General features: G+C 35.3%; 1 protein-coding gene across 4 annotated transcripts in view; it reads right to left on the reverse strand.

Moving 5' to 3' along the window:
* The window catches only part of LRBA (LPS responsive beige-like anchor protein), a 412,366-nt gene continuing 391,468 nt past the window's right edge, over nt 1–20,898 (reverse strand). For all 4 annotated transcript variants that reach the window (XM_040582452.1, XM_040582440.1, XM_040582445.1 and 1 more), the window contains 4 exons: nt 12,743–12,844; nt 11,276–11,490; nt 3,847–3,998; nt 1–1,547 (listed from right to left, as the gene is read on the reverse strand). In XM_040582452.1, the coding sequence (XP_040438386.1) occupies nt 1,457–1,547; nt 3,847–3,998; nt 11,276–11,490; nt 12,743–12,844 (560 nt within the window). In that variant the 3' untranslated portion in view covers nt 1–1,456. The remainder of the gene's footprint in view (nt 1,548–3,846; nt 3,999–11,275; nt 11,491–12,742; nt 12,845–20,898) is intronic.

Consider the following 20,898-nt stretch of genomic DNA (forward strand, 5'->3'; position numbering starts at 1 on the left):
TTCTCAATTACAAATGTAATTTTATTTAATTTCTTCACTCAAACTGAATTTTCTCATTCCAAATCTTTACTGAAAGAGACAGTAGTTAAACGCTTAGAAAAAACAGGAACTGCTCTAGTAGGCAGCTAGAGAAATGTATGTATCAATACAGATATGGAATGTAAATTTCAACTCATATAGATCACAACATACAAAGAAGATTTTTATGCAATACAGACTTACAAAACAATAACAGTTCTTCTCACAAATATTTTCACAGAGTTCTGCACAGCAATCTTGTAGAAAAGTAGATTTGTGCAACACCAAAATAACTTACTGTTCCTTAGTATAAATTATTTTTTATTTCCTGAAAGAAAGAGGTAATTTAATATGATTGGGCAGGATCTGACTGGATTTGGTGAGAGCAAAATACAAAAGATATTGTTGCTATATGCAAAAAAAGAATATGGCATGTGCTACAGTATTGCAGGGGCTAGTTCTAGGGGGGGATAAAAAAAAAAAGAAAAGTTACCTGTAAGTCTAGTGCTTCTGCTGCTGTCTGGAGGCAGTACGCCAGCAAACACCTGCCGCCTTAGTGCCTTCACAGTCAGCCAGCAGAAATGTGCTTTGGTACTTGCATCTATTAAGAAATACCTGCCTCTGTGGGTTTCTAATTTGAGTTTAAAGTCTTCAAAATAGCCTTTCTGATTTTGAGGAACAACGCACATTTTGGTGTGCTTTGAAGGAGTTGCCAAGTAGTAACTAGAAGGATTCACACTTGATGTAACACAAACTCCATTCCCGATTTCTCCCTCTTAACTGCACAAAACATACAACTAAAAAAGAACTAATTGTCTAGGCCTAGAAACATGCTTGAATAGCAACATTGATGGAAACGATTTGCAAAGTTTAAAATCACATTAACCATAATTTAAATATTACCATTGATTCCCAGAAACTTCAGTACTGATGTAGTACAATCATTTGGAAAAGTATGAGACAAAGTGTGGTACAGATAGCACAGATTAAAATCCCCCCAACAATGTAATTAATTTCCATTATGTTAAAATCATATATTCCTCAATGTTATAGATAAAGCTTCAGACGGAAAATCCATTTTTTTATAATATACCTAGAACGTGAGTTTTAACCATCTTTACTGTAGGTTTCTTACATACAGGGATCAAAATAGACTTCTCATTATGACTAAAAATATAGATTTTTAACTACAGAACCCAGCAGCCATATTTTCTGCTTCTTTGCCTTTCCCCAAAAAAAGTCAAGCAAGGTCTACAAAAATAGCAATTAACTTTAAAAAATATGTTGCTTCTTCCAGCAAATTTAAGTTACATTCAGATGTAATATAGCTATTTATAAGGAGCAATGTTGTGGCAAGACACCAAGGGAGGTGTGTTGTGTTCAGTTTTCCTCTGACAACAGCTGCCCGCATCAGTGCTAATCTTGGTCTCTGGGATGATTAGTATCTGGTTTGATACTCGTGGTGCCAACGATTGAAATCATTGTAGAAAACCACTATGCTCCCAGATGCCATGCCAGTCATTATACACCTAAGGAAGGCACAAGATCATATTTGTTAGTGAACCGCTTCACGTCCAGATATATAACTCTTCAACAATGAGTTTCATCAATATAAGCACAAGAACCCGAGGCAATGACCAAATTCCACTGAAAACAGCTGGAGCTGGAAGTGCTCCACATACCAGAAAAGTCAGGCTTTAGGGGCTCCCATCTTGGGCTTCCAATGCTGGATGTAACTAAACCTGCCATCTGTAGCACCTCTGACAGATTAATGGATCACAAAACGTACAAAACACCATGCAACAGTTTGTATGGTCAGCCTGAAGCTACAATTGAGAGTTAGACAACAGAATTGTTTACCAGCACCGCTGCCCTGCAAGGCCATTTCAGATTCCCTGGGATTATTTCTTGACTTGCTTGGTTTGTTTTGGGAGGGGGTGGTGGTGGTGGTGGTGGTATTGGAGTGGGACGAAGCCCTGGTGAAGCAGCCAAGTGAAGGAAGGCTAGGAGAAGTGTTCATTGCCATTTCACCTCCCCCATTTACACATACGACCTACATGAAGGAATTGGATGCGTGCACAGGACTTCAGTTGGGAAGGTTAGTGTGTGGGTTTGAAAGCAATTCGGAGGCTTTGGTTGTTTTGGAAAGAAATCACTGTGCTTTCCCACTGAGGCACTCTATTTCCAAATTCCTTACTCCTGGCCTACTACTAGAGATCATTTAGATCTGTTTGAAAAGCCATGACCCTGACAGAGCACACAATTACAAGAGTTTCTATATCTTTTCTACTGTCTCACATTAAAGTTCTATGAAAATCAAAAGTATGATGACATATAAAATTCTGGCATTTTAGGAAAAAACCCTCAGAATTAAAAAAATAACATTCAGAGTAAAAAGCTGTAATTTTTCCTTCAAAGACTAAATATGAGATCATCAAAACATTGCATTTTGATAGCATCACACTATTTCATTTCAAGAGCACCATTTTGATTGCTTCTGTATTAGGTTAAAACATCTTTTTACACACTGTAACACAAACATACACAATCATGCATACCAAATAAATTACTCTGAGTAATTACCTGTAATTGCTGAGTAATTACTCATTAAAATACTCCCAGTAAGTTTCTGTGTCTTCAAACCCAAAGTGAACAGGTTCCTAACTTGAGCACATGGATAAATTTAGATGTCCATATTAAATTTCATTTTATTGATGTGCAAGAATTACGTTAACATGAGATTAATTGCAGTTTAAAGATTCTTTAAACGCAAGATTTCATACATTTTAGAGGTCTAAAATCCAAAAGCTGTAACTCCAGCTTTTGAAATATTTTTAACAGCAGGAGCTTTTTAATGGAAAACTGTTTCTTTCAAGATGCCTATATTCTCTGATTATGCTTAACAAGAAGTTATTGAATGTTTGATTGAAGTCCACAGATATCGCTGGTTTGTATTTTCTTAAGGTCATTTTAATGTAAGTTTTAAAAATGTAGTCCAGGTAAAAATGTTAAAAGGTTCAGTATGAACTTCTGTAAGCAGAAGGTTAAGAGCGTTAGCAATATGCTTTACTGCACAATGTAGGCATTCCTAAGGGATTTAGGAGCCAAATTTCTTCAAAAGTACACAGGAACTCCACTAAGCAAATACACCAAAGCAAACAAAATTCTAGCCCACAGCTACAAGTGTACAAATGAAATGGTAAATATCCATCTCATAAACAAACAATACTTTTTCGATAAAAACACTTTTAAGTACAGCTGCATTGGAAAGTGTTAAGTAAAAATGCAGTAAAAATACTAACTGATTGCCTTTGCTAGAACGAATCATCAAGGAGGGTCATGCTTTATGTGGATAAAATAACTTTTTTAGAAATGAAAATTAATACTTGCTTTAGCAAAGTATGGATGTGTGGAGGGAATTTTGTTCTGCAACTGTTCTATATTTAACATAAAGGTCTGGAATTAGGAATGTGACTTGAATCGTAAGTGAAAGAAGAAACATGAAAAGCACGTATGTAACCTTCCACCTCCATGTGACCCACACTGTACATTGGCACAGGCCAATAACTCAACCTGTCTTGAAATTGTGCCAAGAAAGTAAGATTTCTTGAATCTTTATTCATTCCCCTAAGAGCTGAAATCCTGAAAAAAGATTACCTGCTCTAAATATGACATGTTAGAAAGAATCTTATGCAAGCACAGAATTCTCAATATATTTGCAAGATCTGTGATCCACAGAAAATTAAAATCAGAGGAAAAACAAAAATGCAAGTTAACTGTAAGTATACATTCTCCGAAATTCTTGCGAAGACCAGGCATTGCTCTAACCTTTGGTCATATGACAGGGCCATGGATCGGATTCCAGCATCACACCCTGGATAAGCAAAAAGCTGCTTGAGGTCCCACATCTGCCATACCATGACTACTCCATTGTCTCCACCTGTAAGCAGATACTGTCCATCTCGACTCAGTTGAATTGCCTATAGGGGAAATCACATGGAAATTTGTCATAGAAATGTGTTGCTCTTACTTCCCCTCTTTCACTTGCAAAAAAGTCTCGTATCGACAGCTGAATGTCTAGGGAGACTTGGTATCAATACAAGCTTTTGGGACACAACATTATCATTATGTTATTCTACCCAGCAATAGCATTAATGTTATTATGCACAAATCCCTTTAATACATCAGGTATCAGTAGTTAAATTTTATCTTACCTGTGATTTATTCCATATTCCAAGGATTTAATATGAGGTTAGCTAAAGAAATTTACTGTTCTAATTAGCTAGATTTACAAGACCCAGCTGTACTGGCATTAAAATATAGTACGTGACATTCCCCCAAGGGTCTTTAATACTAGCTTAGCAGAAGCCATCCTCCTTTTCTCTCTGGCAAAAGGCTGAATGATGGAGGGAACTGAAATGTTATAAAAATTACTAGAATTAATTTAGACCAGCATTTTTAGATTCCTGCTCTGATTTAATAAGATAATGATCCTCTTAATAGAGACTGTGTTTCTTTCCATCATCTATCCTGAAACCACCTGTGACAAATTCAATGGCTTATACCCTGATCTTGCATGCATCATGGGGACTGATGGCAAATCTATATTTTAAATCTTTATTTGGGATCCAAATCATGGAGAAAGATGGGATATCATTGGTTTTCACAGTGGAGACTTATTGAAACTGGAGTCTTCAATCTATTTTGGTATTTCCTGTGTGCTGTTGGAAAAACATGAAACATACTGAGTACCTGGACAAACAGTAACCCTCCTCAGTTATCTGATGACTATATACCAGATGATACTATCAAATATTAAGATGAATGGAAGCATGAGAAATATTTCTTGAGAGATTTTGCTAATATAAATAAGCCAAAATGTGGTTTAAGAGAACTGAACTTGAAATTTTATTAAAATAAGTGATAGCCTCTGGGGTCAGATTGACCATGATCCCTCTAGCCCAGTGCTGTATCACCAACAGTGGCAGCAGGAGATCCTGTGAGGCTGGCCAATCTACAGTCCCTTCCGCTTGTGCTCCCCATCACCGAGTCAGGAATATCAGAAAGCACAACTTTGTCCAATCCCTTTAGTATCTATTTACAGATATTAAATATATCTGTATTATTTATCTGCCCATTAATTTTCTTAATCTGTTTTTGAGCTGATGACTTCTGTGGGTTGGAGGAGGAAATTAGCCATTACTACTACAGTAATACTGAAGAGTACAAAACTTCGGAAAGGAAGACCCTGACCTGCTGCCATGCAGAAAAGAAACTTAAGCAGTAGAGGATATCAGGCCCTGATTTTGTAGCCTCATCCTCAAGCTATCTGGGAAACCAAAGGGTTTATAGGGTTTAATTAAAAAAAAAACAAAACAAAACAAAAAAAAACCAAAACCAAAACACAACACTACAAAGACCCACAAAAAACAACCAAAACCAAGAAGTTGAATGAATTCTGTCATGTGGAATCACATCAGCACAAGCTACCAGCAAGATCAAGACCCTTAAAACTATGGTTTGGACCGTTTAGAAGCCCAAACCTTCTCCTCTCCTATGCTCTCCTGTTTCCAGATGCCTCTTCCCAGGTCTCTTTCTGACTTCTGCTCCCCAGCTTGACTTATGTTTTTTCCCTTCTCTGCTCTGTACTTTTATTTTTGTATGCAATACTCAGCACAGCAGCAGCGTATCATCCTCTACATTTGAGCACATTGGAAGGGTAAGAAACAACTCTGCTAGCTGTTTGCTGAATTATTTGCTGTTATCAAAAGGAAAATAAGGAACTTTGCTACTATGAAGCACTATTGTCTATTATTAAACTCCTGATCCTACCTAATCCTTCACTGCATTGCTCCTACTTCCAATTCCTGTTTTTCCTTCCTTCCTTCCTTTCTGCCTCTTCTTGTCTTCTAGTCTCTGGCAAGTTTCAGCATTCCCATCTCTACTTTTCTGTTCCTGCCACTCTTGCAAACATCTTTCTGTTCTTGCTTTTATCCCCGATTCTGCTGTTCTTTCTCCTCAGCTTCCCCATCAGTCCTTCCCTTTCCTTGTCCAGCATCACCTCAACACATTTCATGCCATGGTGGTTTTGCGCACCTCACTGTAGGGGATGATTGGTTGCAGAGCAAAACCCTGCATCCATGGGCTACAGAAGTTCAGTACAGAATGTAGGTGCTAAGCGTGATCTACTGAATGCATTTAACCTGAGATTTGTGAATCAGCTCAATTTGGGCAGCTTTTCACAAAATACGTATCCTTCACACCAGGACTGATTCATGACAAATTTTACCTCCCTGACCCAAGGCAGAGAGACACAAAACGTTTCAACAGAACAATGTAAGAATGGAGGATATTCAGGCCAGTGGCTTTTAAATTCCAAACACACACGTTCTACAAATAGATTGATCCACTTTAACTAAAACATTATCACTTGAAGGCAAGGAAATTGCCTCAAGTTGATAGTCTACAAGCAAAATTCCAGCTCAAAGATTGAAATTTAGGAAACAGTAGAAAGAAATGAAGACAGGATCTTGCAAATGTATCTCTCTCTGCTGAAGTCTGCAAGTATTTTGGCACTTGCAATCTTTGCTTCTACAGTTTTTCAATATGCAGAACTTGTAACACTGTGATTTTAAATTCTCAGGAAAAGGAAGTTGTTTTTAAATACATAGAATTTCTAGTGCATGCACCACAAAAATGAGAGAAACTAAACCACAAAAATGTGACATTCATGCAACTGAAGGTGTTATACAGACTGCTGACAAGCCTAGAAACTAAGATCTACAGTGTCCGTAAGACACTGCTTTGTGAACAGCAATAACTGAAGTCAAACATATTGCACATCTGTATTTTTTGTATTGCTGTACTCTATTGCTATGATGTCAAATACATCCTGTAAGAATTATATGATGTGCAACACTCACATTAGGGTAGAGTTTCTATATTATAAATTTTGAGTGTTTACTGCAGCTCCCCTCAAGTAATCAGAATGAATCACATTGCTAAAATTTTATTTTACACAGTAACTTTAAAATGAACGTAATTTAAATACATATACTGTAAACAAAATATTGTGACGCCAGAAAAAAATTGATGATAAACCTATTCCAGCTGTGCTTTGAATTAAGATGATGACACACACATGTAAATTTAGACACAACAAAACAGAATATATGAAGTTTATATATAAATGGAGTATACATATCTAAGTATGGAAAACTGAATACTAACCAATGTTAGAGTTGACTATTTTGAGCTGAAACTTCTCCCCCCCCCCCCAAAAAAAAAAAAAAAGTACCAATCATAAATTGCTTCTGTGATTCTTTCAACCAGCCTATGAAAATATGCTAAGCACTTCCCAAAGCACAGCCCCAAGGAGCTTGAAAACTCATCCAGAGACCCTCTTAGAAGAGTATAGTAACCGAGTAAGAAAGAGGTAGAAAACAAACTGAGATAAGACTGTGAAAATTATCCAGAACTTGCATGCTCTGAGTAGATGATCATGAGATCTAACATACCACACACAATTATTAAAAAGATTATTCATTAGAAGCAAAAATCAATATGGGGTGGTTTTCTTCTCTACAGCAATAGCAGTCTCCTAAGGGTATTTTCAAATTGCAATGAAGACCATGACAAATAATTATTTGCTACACTTATAAAATTCAGCTGATGAAAATCCATTAACCTTATGGTCATGGTTCACTTGAATTTTATACTTGAGGCTTTTACTGAAGAAATGCTATATTAAAAGGCAAATTAAAGCCATTAATCTTTAACTCTTCCCCTACCTGCAAAATGCAGTGGGTTTTGTGATCCTTTGATTAAATAAAGTATAGGCTTTGAACCCTTACTAATACCTATGCAGTTTTACTAAGTCATTGGCTTGTCATGAAGACAAGATGTTGATTTATTTGTTTTTATTGTTTATTAATAAATTTCTCAGCCACTTTTTTTTTTTTTTACATATATATATGTGAAGGAAGGAAGGAATAGAAGAAAAAGGTCACCCTGTCAACATTTCAGTTTCGTGACATGCCCTTCAAGATTTAACAAACGAAAGGATGCTTTTACTCCCAAGTACTCCAACTGGTATAGAAGACAACATGAATTGATTTTACTGTTCTGCTTTTCCCCAGCGTGGTTTATCTACAATTCTGCTAGGTATGAAACTGAAACAACTCTGCAACTAATCTTTCTCACAACATGAGCTTCAGACTCTCAAATAATCCCCAAAGTGCACAATTTCAGCATTGTTCTAAAAGCTGCATTTCTGACTTGTATTTCCTTGGAAAGTCTCAAAACTTTGCACAAATCTCTTTTAACATCTTAGATTTTTGAAAGGCAGTGCTTTGTAAAAAGGCAGAGCTGACACTGTGACAGCCCTGGCTTACAGCAGCAGGAGTCTTGTGGGCACTTCCACATTTCAAAACAGACTCAGGAAAGGAAAATAAATTGGTTCCTCTGGGTGAAACAGCATACACTCTTTGTTTAGTGTAAAATAACTTTACTTCTCAGAACAAGCAGAGTATTTAGAGTTAAGTTATTCATTAAGATATCTAAACATTACATGGTAGATATACTGCGATATGCCTAAGCCCCACTGAGCAATACAATTTTTAAAACAAAACCAGGTGGAAAGTATTGATTAGACTTGGAATTTCCCCAGAGTGTCTGAAATTTTTCTAGCACAATACAAGAAAGAAAATCAGAATGTTGTTCCAAACATCACCATTGAAAACTGCTAGTTTTGTCAATAACTGTCTGTCTGAAATACTGGTCCATAATGACACAGGAAAATAGAAACTAGAATGCCACATTACAGATTCAATGCTTATGACTATAGGAAAATAGAACCTGGAATGTTACATTACAGATTAAACTCTTACCACCTTTTTTCCCCTTTCCTATCCTCCTCAAGCAAAAACCAACAAAAAGTGTTGGTCAGCACAGCCCATGGGTTGGTACTATTCATTTTAAATGCCCCTACTTTAATCATGCAATTGCCACTTGCCTTCTAACATGATGTAGTGCAGAAGCACTGGGAAAGACGCTGTAGGTTGTTTAAGCATAAAGCCCAACTGGGACCACTGGGAGAGAAAGAAAACAAAACAAAATAAAACCCAAACCCCTGTAAATACGTAATTCTGGCCCACAGAGAGTGGAACTTCCATTGCCTCTAGCAACATTCCTAAAGCTGTGGGTACTGACTGAAACACTACAGAAATTGTTTTAGCTGGCAAGGGATTTCTAGATATTTTACAGATTTGCTGGCCTAGCTGACAACATAATCACAACTGAAAAGTGACAGATTATTAAGATTATTATTGTGAAAAGAGAAAACACTGCAATATGTACTTGCTTTATGGAAAGAACTGGGATCAAGGGTAGGCTGAAAATCTCAAAAGCATTTGTACAAGAAAAGCCAAAAATGCAATTTCAGACAATTGAAGAAACGTTAAAAATTGAATAAAGAATCTACATAAATTTGGAAAAATGGCCTGGGACAGAAATACACGCCTATTTCATTTCCCCAGCCTCAGATCCACACTTGTGGCTGCCATCAGGATCCAAGGATCATATGCCCTCTCACCCCTGCAGACAGCACTCTCACTATGGAAAAGAGACCTGCACAGAGAGTTATTTCTGCAATATTCCACCACCAATGCATCTGCCATTTTGAAAACACCGGGATGCTGGACTAACAGTGAGTCATACATGACAGCGGTTTAGAAGGTGTTAAGTGGAATACGTTGAACTACACTGGAGATTTCAGTGGTAATGGAGCATTGACTGTTCCATGTAAGTTATAAAATGGAAATAATGAAGATCAAAATTCTTTCAATTATATTGACATATTCTTCCAGCTCAAGAATTAATATGAACAGAGTCAAGGGAAGACCAGGTTAAAATTTTTAAATGCTTAAAATTTTGCCAAAAATCTGAAAGAATTTCAGTAATTCTGTAAAACAAACATGAGAATGAAGAGGCATGTTCTTCTTGAAATGTCTAACTTCCAACTAAAGGAAAAAATGTTGAGAGTGTTCAGCCCAAGAGAACACTGGAAATCCCAGCAGCTGGGTTGTCATACTCTGCTATATGCTTACAACAACAAAAGATTCCTCTTGCTGATGTTAAATAGGTAAACAGTTTTTATAATAGGAAGCACTTCTTTACTGTGAGGATGACCACGCACTGGCAAAGGTTGTCTAGAGAGGCTGTAGAATTCTCCTCCATACTTGGAGATTCTTCAAAAGCTGTCTGGACACAGACCTGGGCAACTGACTCTAGACAGTCCTACTTGAGCAGGGGGACTGGCCCCGAATCTTCAGAGGTCCCTTCCATCCTCAACCATTCTCTGATTCTGTGCTTCTCAGACTGTAACTATCGGCATAGAGACCATAACTTCAGATAATTCAGGTACCCTGAATGCTGACCCAGCAATGTGATCTTGCTTCATGTCTCTGCTGAATTCTGTAACTTTCTAGCAGATTTGGTAATGCTTGTTCATTTCCCCCACCCCCCTTCCCTTTCTTTCTCATTTAAGGAAAAAGTGGGAATATTTTTTAATGCAAGGAAAGCATTCTTTTGACATTTCTGCTTCACTGCAGTATAGCTGGCAGGTTCTGCTCTGCTTCATAGGTACTATTTCATAGGAACTGTCAAAAGACCTGCATTTTGCATTACAAAATAATTTCCATAAATCCATAAGCTTAAAATGCCTCCTGCATAGTTTTGGACTTTCTCCATGTCTCTTGCAGCTAAAGATGTGGAACCTAGCTGCCTGCTCAGCAAATGCCAAAGGGCTAAAGAGCTGAAATATAGACATATGCCTATAAACTTCCTGAAGCTCAGCACAACACATGCTATCTCAAGCTAAGATGAAGGAATGTAGACAGAAATGCCAAAAAAGGGAAAGCCGACATCGAAAACAGCATATCCAACAACCTCCTGCCTTCAGATTCAGAAGTAAAGAAGTACCCTGGCTTTTTCTGGTCAGAAATTAGTAATATTTGTATTTTTCAGTTCAAGGGAATGCCTACAGGGTATTGCTTACTATACAAACAGAGTTAAAATCTTAAAATTAAAACCAGTACTATTATGAGTACATGGTCCCCTTAACTACGATTTTTTCAGAATGCTGCTATTATGGTCTAGTACCATATTTCTATGGTCTGACTATAGAAAGAGTCTCCATATAACTCCCAACACCAATAGCTCTTCCTGATACTGGGAACTGACAGTCCTTAGCACTCACCTTTATCTTGTCATCTGTTTCCATAGTGGCTTGAAGTCTCCCATTCACACTGAACACACAGAAGAGGCCATTTTCATAATATATGACACAGTGGCCTTCTCTTGAAGCTTGAATAAGTTTTGGTCTTAGGCAGTTTTCAGGACCTTCTAATGTTTCAGGACCTTCTAATGTCCTCAGTAGGTCTCCATTCATAGAATGTATGAGACATGGTCCTTCTAATGAGACAGAATTAAATATCTAGTTATTGATTTACATGCTCATTTAAAGACATTGTATATCAAATAATAAGTAATGACTTCTACTTAGGTAATCACTATTATAATACATTAAAATTACTTTTATCATGTTCAGGTGGTTAGCCTATGACTCTAAAGGTGCCAGAAAGTAAGATAAATAACTTATCCTTTAAAAGCTTTGTATTCAAGTATTTTAGAGCACCTACCAAAAATAGTTAAAAGACCTAACAGATTTTCTTTTGTGGATTTTTTTTTTTTTAAACTGGTAGTAGTTCATTTTGAGAGCACAAAAATAAATGTGCTGAATCCTAAAATAAAATTTTCAAAATATGAAGACACAAAGAGTTAAGTGTAACGAATTTACATACATAGGTAGTCTAAAAATGTATGTTCTCATTTAAGAGCTTAATTCATACACAATTAACTAAGTATTTGCTTTTCAAGATATTTGGACAAACACCTTATTTGCATGTAAGCCACAAGTGTTCACATGCATAAAACAGAAATGCACACAGGTGCATATGATAAGTACACCCAACTTTGAAAAAGTGTCTCAAAGTAGATAGCTTGGAAACACTAAAGCAGAAAGATCCTAATTTAAAAAAAATACCAGTTTAAAAATAATTGGAGACCAGTATATAGGAAAATGATAAACAAGATCCATGGAATCAACATAATTCTCTATAATTTGCCTGCCAAAAGCAGGTCTTTGAGAACAAAAATGAGTCATATTACAGGTTTTGTAGCGAAGCTCAAAGAGCCTGAACAGAATTACTATACATTTTAGTTGGTACTTTATATATACCCTTCATCAAAAAAACAAAGACAGCACATTCTTTTTTCTCTATTTTTTTCCTCTAATTTTTCTCTTTTTTTCTCTAATTTTTGCTTCCCTTTCTGACAAGTTATCCATAGCAAACATTCTTCACCATCCTGGCAGTCAAGAGCTGTACCAAACTGTATGCTGTATGTAATTACACACTGGATAAACAAACAGAAATAGTAATCAGTAGGCTGTAATAGGGAAACTGACATGGTTGCCTCTTGTAAATGTCTAAATAATCCTCAGTTTTTACATGTTTAAAAGGAGGTTTCAGATTCCAAAGCAACTAAAAAAAGGTTAGAAATACAACCACTATAAAGTTAATAAAGTCTGCCACTGGAGGCTATATTCCTTTTTGCATTAGGATTATAGCTTCATGAACAGACAGAAATGACAACAGCTACTTACCTTTTGAACCACTTATTACCAGGCCAAGTTCAGCACAAATAGTAGCACAGGTGATCTCATAGTCATGTCCTGTCAAAATAGCTCGAGGAGTTGCAAAATCACCTTCAGTGAAAAAACAATAAAAGCAATCCTTGGTTACAATCTATTTCTAAAATCACTGCTTTAAATCACTGAAGCGTCTTCAGTTTCCTTGCTCTTTGAGTTCATGTTCCATACAAATCACTTCTATGCTACTGTTTGCCTACGGTTCTTCTGTACTCATACCTATACAGCACAGCAGCAGTATACTATAGGAATTCAGCTTGCACATTCACTGACACACGTTAATATAGAAGTCGGGTGTGCAGTAAAACCAAACAGAAGTTGGAGCACAAAGATCTGCATTTTCCCCCTCCCTCCTTCTCCCCCTCTTTTTTTTTTTTTTTTTTTTTTTTTTTTTTTTCTATGGAGGAATTGTTCAAAGTCAATTACTGCCTTTTCGGGTCACAGGCGTTAAGTAAATGCAAGCATCACTACAACAGGTACTGAGAGGACAGACCAAGAGTGCCCAAACAAGATGTAAAACATCCATTGACTGATTTTATTTTAACCTAGTAACAATGTTGAAACCTCAGCTTCATGTCTAGTTCCTTGTAAAATGTGGACTGTAATGAGTATGAATTTCAGATGAGTTTTCAAAATCAAAACACCCACACCCAACATTAATTACCACTGCTCCTATTAGACAATTCTCATCAAAAACAAGAAATAAAACTATATTTTTTTGAGATTCTCCTTGTAATCAAACATATATGGATATCGTAAAGAAAAAAATTTATTCTCCAGGTCAAGACACAGAAAGGGTAAGCAAATGTTATAAAACTCTTTAAATAGTTTTATAACTTCACTCACAGGTCATTTGCTAGATCAACCTCTTTAGGAGTGCTAAAATTTCATGAAATTCACAATCGCAATACAAATAGTTCATTCATCTGAAGAATGTGTATTGGGCAATGTTACCATGTAGTTTCAAAAAGGATTAGATGAGTTTTTAAGTAGCAGCAAATAATTTCACTTCACAATAAATGCTGATACATGAGGTACCAACAAGGCAATAAAACAGTGGTAAAATCAAACTTTTTTTACTTTAAAAACAAGAGATGGTTTTGCAAAAAGACACAGTAATAACAGGGCCAACTGACTCCATTAGTTACTAAAGTAGCATCACACAAATTACATTTGGGGCTGTAACTTTTCGAAACAAGCATAATGTCATCAGTTTGTCCATGGAGAGCCTTAACAGACCTAGCAACACTGGTTCTGGGTCTTATATATATATATTTATATTCATATATTTTATATATATATATAATATATATATATATTTATATTTATATATAATCTGGGAATTATATTTAAACAGGTAGCTACCCAGACCCTACATGTGAGAGACTTCTGTGGATTAGTAGTATAGATCTGGGCTTGCACAAATAAAAGCTTAGCTTACTCGCCATGTTTCACCTTTTTACTCAGACCATTTGCAACACCTCCCAGTCTGTGTAACTGCCACATTCAAATTGCTTCTTAGAAAAGGTCATAATCTATGACAAAGTATCAAATCAAGGATTTTGACCTTTCAAAATTTGATTTATTCTGCAGTTACTGTTATAATCTATATCCACAATACAAAATCTTTAAAAGAAAATAAATATGTTTCTTCTTAGATATATATGTTCACTAAATAAATATATTTGCATATATACACACACACACAAATATGCATATGTTATCAGCATTTTAAATCTGAAAATGCTTTGGAGCAACTTGCTGAATTTTCCCTGATCTCTTAATAAAAAAACCTTTAAAAGCTATTGCTTTTGTTTTGTGTAATGTTTGGCAAAACACACTCAAACCCACGAAGTATGGCAGACAGTTCAGAAGCAAAGGAAAAACTCCCAACAAATTAGAAGCATAAGGGTAGACTTAATTACCTCTAGGTATTTCTCAGGTGGCTGATCCTATGAATGCTCACAAACCTTTTAAAAAAAGTTTGTTCTAGTGAACTTCCGTCACCTAAACATGGGGCAGGCATCTTAGAAGATTCATGAATGAACATCGTGTAGACAAGCCAAAAATTTGCATTTTTAGGGGAAAAATGTAACCGCAACCATAACAGTCTAATTATCCAGTAACAATTTAATTTTGTTGACCCAATTGCTTCTCCCTGTGTTCCCCAATCCACAAAAGAGGCAGCAGCTTTGCACATTTAAGGCACTTATAAGTTTGAGGATTTTTAAATGAGCTGCCTACATTAGCAAAATTCTAGAATTCTGGTTTTACTGCTTTATTTTGCTTTCAGAAATCGCATTTAACACACACTTGCATAGATCAGCAAGGAATTAATCTAATCACGTTAATGAAAATTTTGAAATCAGAGAAGTTTTACACGTACAACATTGCAGTGGATGTAATGAATGTAAGATGTTAGAGTTAGAAGGACTTATAGGAAGCAATGTCTGAATGAATTATTAGGAGGTGCAGATAAACAAAATCCTTATAGCAAACATATTGCTTACAGCAACTACATCACTGTAGGCTTTACCCAGGTTAGGCTGTCAGTAACTATACACATAAAGTGTAGGAGATAAGATTCTTAAAACAAGAAGTAGAAACTGAGCATATATATATATCACAGTCCACAGAAATGTAAAATTACATGAGTAATGCTCGCAGTCCTTTTAGAATTTGGGCTTGACTTCAAACATAATAGAATATAAATCTACAGGTGGCAGGATCAGTGTTTCATAAATTTTATCAACTGTTTACTAAATTACATTTGTTCTAAAGAAATACTTCAACGCAAAAAAGAGAAAAAAATCTGAATAGTACCTTTAAAGAAATTAGGACTTGAAAAAAATACTGTAAAAGAGGAGTCCTGTGAAAAGCCAGGCTGACTCCTTTGATAAGAATGTCAAGTATTTAGAGGTTTCCAAGCCTCTGATTTTCCAAATAATGGGGTCAACTTAAAAGCCAGTTGTAGAGCAGAACAGATTTCTTTAAAAGCTTTTAAACTGTTATTGCTTCAGGAGATTGTCATGGTTTTCAATAATGCAAAGAGAAAATTTTATTTTGTTGCTGGTTTAAGGGGCACCACTTCAAACTTTTCTAAATTGTTTTAGGGGAACCGGCTTGCAGATCTTTTGAAAAGCTGGGGAAGTGACTTCAAAGGGAAAAGAGTCTTTGTCCACTAAGCAGGTTTACGACCACTGATGCAAACCCTAAGGACTGAAAAGAATACTCAGTCCATCTTTATGGAGATCCTTAAGGAAGATGAACAAGTCAAATAAAATTAAAGATAGTTCAAATCCTAGCACTAATAACCAAGACACAACAGTTTTACAGATGTGCTTTTCTCAGCATAGTACATAATAATATCCTTAGTCTATAGCATTGCTGGATTGTTACTTGAAGTTGAATGCTGTAAGAATCTTAATGCCACATTCACATTGCAACAAATGTCATCAATGATTTATTTAAGTCACAGAAGGTATACATAAAGTTATTTTCCAGTAAGGGACAGATTACCTTTAAAGTAACCACTCAAATTAGTTTGAAAGAACTCTCCTACATTCCAATAAATAATTTCTGCAAAGCTTTTTTCCCATAGAAAATAGCATAAAATATCACTCTCCCTTAAGTGACTAAAGTACATTTTAAATCATAAAATTCAAGCTTCAGAAGATAAAAGAAGAGCACATGATATCATGTCAGCTTATGGCGATATTTCAGCGAAAAAATGTTAGGCGTTTGGAAACTACGTTTAAAAAGGAACAGTGGGATTATAGCAAAGTCAAAACTTTCTTCTAGTTTAATGACATCCAGAAGATATGCCTGAATAACAAGAAATTGGTTTGTATTGCTGGGTCTTTCTCTGCTTTTTTTCAGCTTCATTGATGTTACAAAACAAAACGGGATCACGACATTTTAAATCCACTACTAAATTCCTAAAATGACCACTTTCTGTATTTTCAGCACCAAGTTGTAAGAGCTGAGCCAAACATCTCCCTAAAAAGTAATCAGACTAGAGACTGACAGAAAAACTTATTTCATAATGAAATATGAGATACTCTTCCTACTATTTCTGCATGAGATAATATTATGCAACACATTAAGATATAAAATATTTGAGTATGCTCCTTTTTATGTTTTATGCTGAGAAGACAGTTAATTATTATAAGTCACAGACAGCCAAACAGTTATTTCTAAATTATGATTCCGTGCTTGCAGAGGCTGTAGGGCACTTTTAAATGGCAAATTAATTATGTGATTTTATGCCAATAAGAAGTCCAAATTAAATGAAGCATCAGTTAATCTAACTATCTTTTTACCTATTTTTTTGCGAAAACAAGTGATTGAGTACTTTCTCAGAAGGATATATCAACCAAACCAAAGCATATTTATATATAAAAAAAGTCTTCTAAAAATAATTTTCAAATTTCACAATTTTGAAGTTGGTTTGTATGATAAAAATTGAGGAAAAAAAAAGATTTGAAATCAATTTGAGAAGTACAAATATACTTACAGAATACAAGACATTTGGACAAAAGTGCTTTCAGCAAAATAACTAAATTAAGAAAACTAATCTGCTGCTAGGCTTCTATGTTGATTATATAGCAAATTTCAGAGTTTAATTACATCAAAGTGACAACTATCAAATATTATTGAAACTCTGTATATTAACATTATTTATAAATCACACAGAGTGAACATTTAAATAACAGCCAACTGGTTAAAACCACATTTCAGCAGTGCAGAAAGGCTAGCTCTTTGATGGATATAAGATCTTACTAAAGTGATACCACACAATATTACTGAAGTATTCCTAAACCTTCAGATTAAATAATCTTTCCTTTGTAAATATGCATTTTATTGTAACAATGTAATCTTTTCATATTATATAGGAACTTCATTGTTGTCCGGTTCTTCACATGACACCCCATCAGCATTTCCTCTAATTCCTTCAAACTACTTCCCATCTGTTCAGACTTCTTTTACAACAGAAAGTATAACCTTATGCCTAGATGCAAGTTTTGTTTTTGCAAAAAACACTTCAACCATACATCTTTTCAAAAATGAACAATATCTTTGAACAACTTATCATTCTAAGAATTACATTTATCTTGTAGAATTCATTTCAGCAAATACAACACAGGGAAGGCTTATAGGAAGTTCTCCCTCCTGCAGTCACACTGTGCAACAAGTGACTAACATTTATTTCATACACATTGTGTCAAGAAAACAGGTTTGCTATGTTTCCAAAATTAACACAGTAAAGAAAAAGATTTAACAGGCCTTCATGAATTGGGTATTAAAATTCAGATTTCAAAAGTCAATAATCCTCAGCCTCTTAATTCCTACACCATGTGCAATGCAATGCGTTCTGGAACTAGTTCACCCTTACTGGGGATTCATCTGCTGAAGTCCTGGAAGTCATTCAGCAGGACTCCTCCCACTGAATACAGACCTTTTTGAAGCCGTTAGAAAGTATCTGCAGGTGAATATTCAGGGTCAGTGTACACTAATATTTTAATATTTGCACCATCCCGACTTCATAAACTGCTACTTAAATATCAGCTTTGAAGTTTTAAAACACTATCATCTTTGTCTGAGAATGTTCTAAAACAGCTTTATGAAGGGGCTTTTTTTTTGTTTATGCTAAAAAACCTGATCTATTTTCTTTGTATTTCTCTCTTGTGGTTTATAGTTATAACTATTCAATTACATTAAGTCCAACAAAAAAAAACACAACACAAAAACCGAAACTCAAAACCTCAACAGAAAGGGAAAAAAAAAACCATCAAGCAATAATTTCAGTTAGAAATAGCACCTACTATGGAATTGTTGTAAAACAAAAGACATCTTACAACATGCTGAAACTGACCACTAGTTGAAACATATGTAGTATTTCATACCTTGGGTAGAAAATAATCCAAGATGAGAGGTTTCATATGAGAATTCAGCTCAATTCAGCCATTACTGATCTATTTTTTTTTTTGCTATTAAAATAGTATAGTAAAATAATTTATTTTTGTTTATAATAAGAAAAATGTATCACTGCAAAACAATACTGTTCCACAGCAGTATGTATAAAAGTGTGGTTTAGCCATTTGATTGCTTTTGTAAAGCTAATTTCAAACCTGTGCAGCAGTAGTGTGTTGCACTAGATAGACGCTTACCATCTTTACATAGCAATGTAACTGGGAATACTGATGGCATACATCAAGCTCAGAGCATTCAGAAACTAGCTGTCTCTTTAAAAGTAACTGTTTTAAAACAGATACTTTTCAATGAAGCAGGCCATAATTCTAACTACATATAGTGCTCTCGCACTTAATGGAGTAAGGCTTGTATCTGTGATGCTAGTCTTAATAGAATTTAGATCCAGAAACAAGTATAAAATAATTTCCTACCTAAGTCAGGATTATTGTATTGGCCAAATAATTTTTACAACAATTAAGTTGATAATTTTATTCTATACTACAAATTATTATGTCTTCTGCATTACTCTGTTCTGTCTTACACGGTATAGACTTTAAACTGAATGGTTACTTTCCCCAGCAACCAAACAAGGTAAATAAATGTGATATATTAGTACATCAACCCACCACTATGCATATGGTGCACATTAAGGCTGTATTCATTTACCATACGAATATAATTCCTTTTACCACATCAACTGTTAGTTACAAGTTGTAAATATAGCGTTGTTTTTCCTGGAACTCAAAGGTCTGCATTACATCATGAAGCACTAAATATCCTTAACCTTCTGGAGAATTTAATGCATATAGTTTTAGTGACACCTGAAGCTGGATACTGCCAAAAAAGCAGCATCCAAACTCTTTCTCTTTTTCCAGTCTCAAAGTACACACTGCTTTCACTTGCGCCTGGATGGTGCCTCAAAACTTGCTCTACAATATTACTTGCAATTACTCACACAGACTGACAAATCCTGAAACACAATCTCTCTTAGTCTGTTGAAAACAGGAATGATACAGATGCTGTGCTTAACACTGTAGAACACACTTTTAGCCAAAACAAGTATTTATAGCACACAAACCTACACGCCCCTCAGTACCAAACCACTACGACTATTTAGATGCCTTCCAAACCATCACAGTGCGCTATGGCAAGCACTTTTCAGTGAATGCCTTGTCCTCATATAAGTGTCTGTGACACGACTTTCTTTGCATTATATAAATAGAAAATCATATTGCTTATGTAGCATCTTTGCAGATTTCCAGATATACCAGAATTCATCCACCTGTTATACCTCATCTTTTTCCAGTTTAAATATTTGGAGGCTAGAACTATCATTTATATATGATTTATAGAGTACTTGGAGGAATGAGGCCTCAGCCTCTTTGAGGTATCAATGTGTTATAGTTTAAAAAAGAAACAACAGTGACCTTTTGTAGCTGTATAGTTTGAGGCTCTGTTCTAGATTCATTGAGATAGTCCCAGTACTTGCTGCACTGGCTACAACAGTGCCATGTGAAGATACAGGGAACTGTAGGACCAATTACAGCATCAGGGCCTATGTCCATTAAGCTTTCATGAGGCTTTCAAGACTAACATCAAATAATGCAATAAATGTTAGATAGAAGAATATTTAGTGGTTACTATCCCTTTCAAAATGTTACAGGTACTTTTCTAAGCCTTGTGGGTCTTCTCTGTGAAATAAATTTTACTGAATTTGACTTACAACAGGAATAGAAAAATTTAATATTGCACTTGCTCAATCTCTAGTAAAAAAGAAAAAAGTATTCCATTTCTTTTTACAATCGCACTTAACAAAACACTCCTGATCTATTTCTGCTTCAGTTTGTACATTAACCTTAAATTCACATTGTATTTTCTCATTATAATTTTAATAAAAAGGATAAAAATTATACTACAAATGAAATCAATTTTTTTTGCACCACATATGTGAACGTATATATATTTTAAATATTTTACTAGGCAGTGCTTTGGAGAGTCAGTCCAAGATCAGATTTCACGCGAACCCAGCAGATGGTGCTAAAGGATTCTTGCTTTATGTACAACATTGTGCTACTGTCCAGCCATTTTTGAGAAACAAAGAATATTTGTTATGTCTGCAGTTAAACACTGTTAAAATA

This window comes from Falco naumanni, chromosome 1 (genome assembly GCF_017639655.2).
Source record: "Falco naumanni isolate bFalNau1 chromosome 1, bFalNau1.pat, whole genome shotgun sequence".
Lineage (NCBI taxonomy): Eukaryota > Metazoa > Chordata > Aves > Falconiformes > Falconidae > Falco > Falco naumanni.